At 36.6% G+C, this 6377-nt stretch overlaps 1 protein-coding gene across 1 annotated transcript; it reads left to right on the top strand.

Annotated features, from left to right (window-relative positions):
* Positions 1–343: 343 nt before the first annotated feature.
* Positions 344–5767, top strand: LOC104834534 (chromosome unknown open reading frame, human C15orf26). Its single transcript, XM_010571936.1, has 7 exons — positions 344–406; positions 564–653; positions 828–1063; positions 2372–2456; positions 3242–3400; positions 4557–4630; positions 5599–5767. Exons 1-7 carry the CDS (start codon positions 344–346, stop codon positions 5765–5767), a joined length of 876 nt encoding a protein of 291 aa, XP_010570238.1.
* Positions 5768–6377: the final 610 nt, after the last annotated feature.

The raw sequence follows: 6377 nt of genomic DNA, 5'->3' as shown, positions 1-6377 counted from the left end.
GGTGGGTACTAAGAGGACACAAATTCGAGAGGCTTGCTCCCGTCTGTCAGTGTGCCACTTGCACTAACCCCACCCACGCTGGGCATGCCGAAGGAGGGGCAGTCGGCTTACCGGATCTGGTTTTAACATTTATTGCCTTTTTTTTCCCCTCAGGATCCCCCGAACATCCCGCCCCCGCTCCCTCCCTCAGTTCTTGGGCCGCGCCTCCGCTGGGCAGAAAGAGCCCGCCCCCTCCCTCACGCTCTCTCTCGCTCATTGGCAGGCTCTGCCTCTCCAGCGTCCAATCGCTAGCCAGAGCGATCGTCATGGCGACGCTGAACGCCGTGCGGCCTGGGCGGCGGCCATGGCGGCCTACAGGCCCGGGGTGCTCATCGGCAACTGGAAGGAGGACGCCTGTTTGGAGGAGGTAATGATGGAGCCGGGCCCTTCTTTCCTCTCTAGCTCCCGGCGAGCCTTGCCTGCGTCTTCACTTCACGGTGTTCCCCCCTAGTTCTTTAAATTCAGTTTAAACCTGAGATTGTGAGCGCTGGATAACGTCTCCCCCCTCTCTCCCTTGTGAGCAGGACCGCTTGAGGGATTTTATCCATAAAAGAGAACGAGGAGAACTATTAATACAGAAAATAAACAAACTTCAAGATAATCTTTTAAAGAAGGTAATTTTTAAAGAAGATTATGTCAATTCTCTATGACTCCGCATAGAATAACGTAGCTGTTCTTAGTGTTCTTTACGCATTAAGAATGCTACGGATTAGCGTTTCATATGCTAAAATAGTTCTGATATTAGGTTCAGATAATTCTGTAAAAAAATTATGTTTATGTTAATTTAGATACAGCTGTCAGTGTCCAAGGATGGATTTGTTCATTTTGGAGACACTGTGATGCTTTTGAACCCAGACAACAAATCCTCGGTGGAGAATTACCCTGGAGTGTGCGGCAGTCTGACTTTGGCAATTAATCTGGATGAAATATCCATGTATTCAGCCAAATCATTGCAAGCCCCTTGTGGAGTTAGCGCAGTCAAGAGTGTGGACCCTGTGGGTCGAAATTCTTTTTGTATTTTAAGGTTTGGTACTTTATTCTCAGTTGTTTTCAATTATTATTTTAGCTTTCAGTATCTTGTTTTCAGAAGTATGCAATGAAGTTTGCTAATATACAAATTAATTTGAGTAAGGGTAATTTATTTAAGAAAGAGTCTTTAATTTTGGTCATGCATTAAGCTTGATTCTGCTTCGCATATTACTGTGAATAATTCCAAGGAATTTTAATTCAGCTTAGAACTGGTGTGAAAACACAATTGAGTTCACTGTATCATTTAGTAAACTGCAGCCATTTTTAATGTGGTCAAATTTCAGACACAAAACGCATCCAAATATCACTTAGTATTATTATTCACTCTCCTGCAAATAAGGTCTCTGAAGCAGAAATTTGTATCAGTGCTTTTGCTGTACATGAAGTAGGCAGTGTTTCTGTTGTCCTAAGAAAACCCCTAACCAAACAGCATATTCTCTCTCTCAAAGACATATTTAATTCCAGATGTTTGTGGGAGAAGAAACAGAAGAACAGGGTCCGGCTCAATAGTTGAAGACTCTGCCTGAGTGCATGTATTTAGCAATAATAATAGTGTATAAGAGTACAAGCTACCCATATAACCCTGATTGAGCAAAACACTTTAGGTTAGACCTAAGAAAGAATTTTGATCCCAAGAGCATAATTTAGGCCTTCTAGAACTGCAACCAAAATATTTTTGGTTAGCTGCTCTCTGATCTTAGAGTCGTTGGCACTGAATGCTATTGAGTCCCTCGTTAACTGACTACTAAGTTCATCAGCTATGTAAGTTTTTTACGCTGAATATACTTAGAAAGCCTAGAAGTTAATTTAGTGAGTCTTTAATATAAAAATACAGAAATCATGCTGGAAATAGGGATTTACTAGCATGTATGTTGATGTAATGAACCAAATTATTAAATATCAGTTACATATATTATTAGCAACATATGTTAAGTTACAGAGAGACAAACACACACTGTTTTGCTTCTAGGCTCTGATTTTTTCAGATGCTTGTATAAGTATATTTTAAAGGGGGCCTCAGTGCTGAATTCACATTGGTTTTTCATTGGATGTTATCTTTCCACCCTGCATGTGAATGAATACATCATAAAGAGTAATCAATACAGTCTGTTTCTATTCTGTTAAATATTTTAACCACTAAGTCAAGTATGAAATGTCTTTTCAGTTAAGATATTTTACCTATTTTTAAAGGTAAACTTAATACAAAGTGTTGCCACAAGACCTAATTATAGACCAAAAAAAAAAAAAAAAGTAGAACTGATTATTTGAATGTCTCTCTCTTCCTTTTTTACAATTTTAACAGTGTTGATGGAGGTGCAGTGGGTGAACCGATTAGATTTGGGCAAAACTTTGGTCTTGGGACAACCGGAGGGTTTTCTGACCAAATGGTAAGGCAATAAAGTTGCAAATGGCAGTGGTAGCATATACTGATAGTGTGCATTTAATTACTATACATACATAAAGCTGTACACTGGTTTAACATCTTGGCTTTACAGAACAGATTCAGAATCATACATTGATCAAGGTAAGCAACACCTATTTAGAAAGTTTATGCAACTTGCCTAAGATCTCTGTGTGCAGACCAAGGGGGCTGGCAGCCAGAATGACTGGATAAAAGAGATTGTAAAAAAGAAAAGAAAAAATGAAATTAAAACTAGCCTGTGAATCATGAAAGAATTCATCATTAGAGGAAGGTTTTGGGTTTGTGTTTTTGGTTTTTTTTTTCACTTTAAATAAATCCAAAATGAGAAGATTTCATTTCTTGTGAAGATAAACCATTCTGAGGGAGCAGATTTTTATTATATATTAACATTGTTTCCCTCTGCAAGTTAGAAGCAAGTAAGATGTTACATGTTACACATCCACTCCAAATAAATCACCACAACTTTGAAAAAAATTTCCCTCTCAATAACCACTTGGGTGAGAGAGAATCTTTGGAATGTAAATTCGATTTTAAATTAATATTCACCAGTCTACATATAGAATAGCTACTTAATGAGTTTATCAACAGTATGGAATCTATTTTATGGGTTTTGTATGTGTAGCTTTAGTATGGCAGACTGATTATTCAGGAGCTGAAAGAAATTTTTTTGTGTTGAAAAATATTGTTTAAAATTACATATCTTGTTTCTTTTATATTTAAATTGTCCTTAATATATATTTTTATTTACAGTTATATCTAGCAAGTGACCATAAATCATTTATAAGATTTGCTAAAAAATCTTACCTTCAGCAAGTATTTTTGACAAATGAGCTTTCCTATTTGACTTGCTGGCGAGCTACCTTCTTGGATCCACAGCTGCGTCTCGAATATGAAGGATTTCCAGTTCCTGTAAGAAATTAAAACTGTAGAAAACGTTATGAAGATTTAATTGAAACAGTAGATGGAGTATTTAGAAAAAAGTTGTGTCCATTTTATTCATATATTTTCCTTATGTAAGTTCTGACCTGTAATTTTAGAAAAGGGGAGAGAGAAGGAACAATCTTTTTAACCAGGGAATCTGCATATACAACTGTTAGGTTCTGGTGTTCATTTTGAGGTTCACTTGCTCAGTTTTTCTCATCAGAATTTTTTAAAGGTTGACATTATCATGTTGTGAGGATGCAGTACTTGGAATCTGCTTTTCAGGACTTCTGAACACTAAATTCCATTTCCAATATTAGGAGCGGTGATTAGTTAAGAACTCCTGTACTTTAAATTTAAAAAGTATTAAAAAACCAAACACCCCCCCCCCCCCCAAACCCCAAACCCCAACCCGAAGCACCTGAATAAGTGGGTGCTTTTCCAAATGTGGTTTTTAGCCTTCTGTAAATACATTAAGCAGATGCAATATTTTCCTGTTCCACATAACTGCGAGGCTTCCTGAACTACTGGGTATATAGCAAAATATCAGAAATGTAACTGTTCCTCTACAGCCTTGAACTGTGACACATTTACATGAATCAGCTCACTAATAAACATAGCCAAAATTATGTAATTGTCACAGACAGTATTCTTTATTCACAGTATGAGTAAATGGGGGTGATTAATTCTGTTATGCATAAAAAAATGCAAATTGGTAAAATATAAAGGTCCATTTCTAGGCTGTGTCCCCAAACAATCTGGATCTCTCTTATGGCAAATATCAATTTTAAGAGGAATTAGCCTGATGGCACAGGTCACTGGAATGACTCTCTACTACTTGCTTGAATTTTTAAATTTTTTTATGTTTAAGTGCCCAATACAAGGGAGTGAAATGGAATGTATTGGACAGGAGAATGTGTCTGACCAGAGGGCTAAGCATTTGGCTGGTCTGAGCTGTTAAGACAGTTCTGTTGAGAACCGATACAGTGCAAAATATCTCACTCTAAATGTACAGCAGTCTCAGAGTGATAGAGAGCAACGCGGGCTTACACTAAGCAGTAAATAAAAGCATTTAATTTGAATAAAAATAGTTAAAATTAGTGTAAAAATGCCTGTCAAGTATCTTCCCTTGTTTTTTTTCCAGGCAAACTCTAAAATGATTATTACTCATTGCCATACTAATCGGAGCTTAGCAGTTCCAAGGAACTTTTGGACAAGGTAAGAATAATTTATGACTGGCAGGAATGTGCATAATGATGTGCCAACATGGAGAATTACTGTAAGAAGCAAGATAGTTTCTCTAGGAACGCACTGAGGAAATGGAAAAGAATGCAGAATGCACATTCTCCTTTCTCTTATTTCATTTCTGGGCTGTGATGTGTGCCACTGTGATGCTGCAGACAATCAGCTCAGTCTTATTTGTTTTTTTTTTTTCTTTTTAATTCATATCATATCATGCTTCTAGCCTTCTCTAGTTTCTTGGTGGTTCTCCCTTTGAATGTCTTGAGCAATTACAGTTGTTTGGAATTTTTTTTTTTTTTTTTAAGAAAAAATGGTATGGTAAGAAGTATAAGGAGTAAGAGAACTAAATAAAGCCAACTGCATAAAACTGTATGTTGCTTGTGTCCATATGAATCAATCTCTCAACAACTTGAAGTTAATCCAACAATTCAAGTTAATATGCATGCATTAAATTAATATTGATTAAACATTGTTAAGGAGTATACCAATTGTTTCCCATTAAATTCTGAGCAAGATCTGACTGAGGATTTGTATCAAGTTTTTGAGGATAAAACAAGGTCTGAAAGTTTGAGGCTGAAACAGTTATTAAGTAGCCAGAGTTTTCCTCAGTCAGAGAGAAACGGTGGCGAATGGTGATGAGAACCTAACCAGCTTGTACATACTGAATTGGTGTATCAGTGCCTTATACTGATGGGATTGCTTTAGCTCTGAAGCTAGAAAGGTGGCATTTCCCTTTGATTTCCAATTCCTAAATTATTCACAGGAAACAAAGTGGGCTATTGTGTTTCTTATAAGGTACTCATAATTGAAAGTGCATGGTGATATTTCTGAATAAGCCAAGAGAAACGGGAGAAAACCTTGAACAATTCACAGATAATGCAGATTTGCTGAATTTGTGTATATATTAATTCCTCCTGCTCATCCCCTTTTCTTTGACTTTGCAGGTCTTATTTTGGAAAAGAATATGAAGTAATTTGTCACACTTACCTAGACTCCCATAAAGCTGAAGAAGATAAGAATTACTGGGAAATAGTTACAGGAAATCCCAGCGATGAGGATGGTACAATAATTCATAGACCAAACCCTCAACCCAGAAGGGATCAGAAAGAATGAGTTTCATGAAGAGACATAGAATAAAAAAATCCCAGACTGCAGCTGACAGAGGTTGATGAGATTCTGATTCTTGGTTTTTCTGTGCAAATTTTAGTTTTAGAGATACATGTTTTAAAAATGGAAATGAAAGTCTACCATTAGTAAGATTGTATAATCTCATTAACTCATCAAGGTTATACATAGGGCAAAATCTAATAAATTTTGATGAACCATGCACAACATAAAAAATTCATAAATCAGGAAAGGTTCATTTTCCCATTCACTGATGGCAAAAGATGTCAGAATCCAGGAAATCTAATATATTTTCACTAAATTACTGGCTTTCAGGGTGTATTTAGCTAATTCTTCCAAAACCAAACCAATGTCACACTTTTTAAAAGGGTGAGTGTACAGTTTCCAAGACACTGAAAAATCAAACTCATGCAAGCTATCATGGGATACTTTGACATTGAAAGTTCATCTGAAAGAAATTTGGTTGTTGAGTTTGTTCCATGCTCTGTCTGGCACAATGTTGCCAATTATTAAAAAATCACAAGTAAGGTCTCTTTATCTTGAGATTGGCTTCTGATTTATGGGAATTAATTTAAAAAGGTATAAATTGAGTTTTTTA

This window comes from Haliaeetus leucocephalus, unplaced genomic scaffold (assembly GCF_000737465.1).
Source record: "Haliaeetus leucocephalus isolate CR32 unplaced genomic scaffold, Haliaeetus_leucocephalus-4.0 Scaffold339, whole genome shotgun sequence".
NCBI lineage: Eukaryota > Metazoa > Chordata > Aves > Accipitriformes > Accipitridae > Haliaeetus > Haliaeetus leucocephalus.
This window is presented reverse-complemented; position numbering and strand designations above follow the sequence as displayed.

Coding starts and splice junctions, on each gene's coding strand:
- LOC104834534 (XM_010571936.1), top strand. CDS start 344: ATGGCGGCCTACAGGCCCGGGGTGCTCATCGGCAACTGGAAGGAGGAC. Junction 654..827: donor AAGATAATCTTTTAAAGAAG/GTAATTTTTAAA, acceptor ATGTTAATTTAG/ATACAGCTGTCAGTGTCCAA. Junction 2,457..3,241: donor GAGGGTTTTCTGACCAAATG/GTAAGGCAATAA, acceptor TTTTATTTACAG/TTATATCTAGCAAGTGACCA.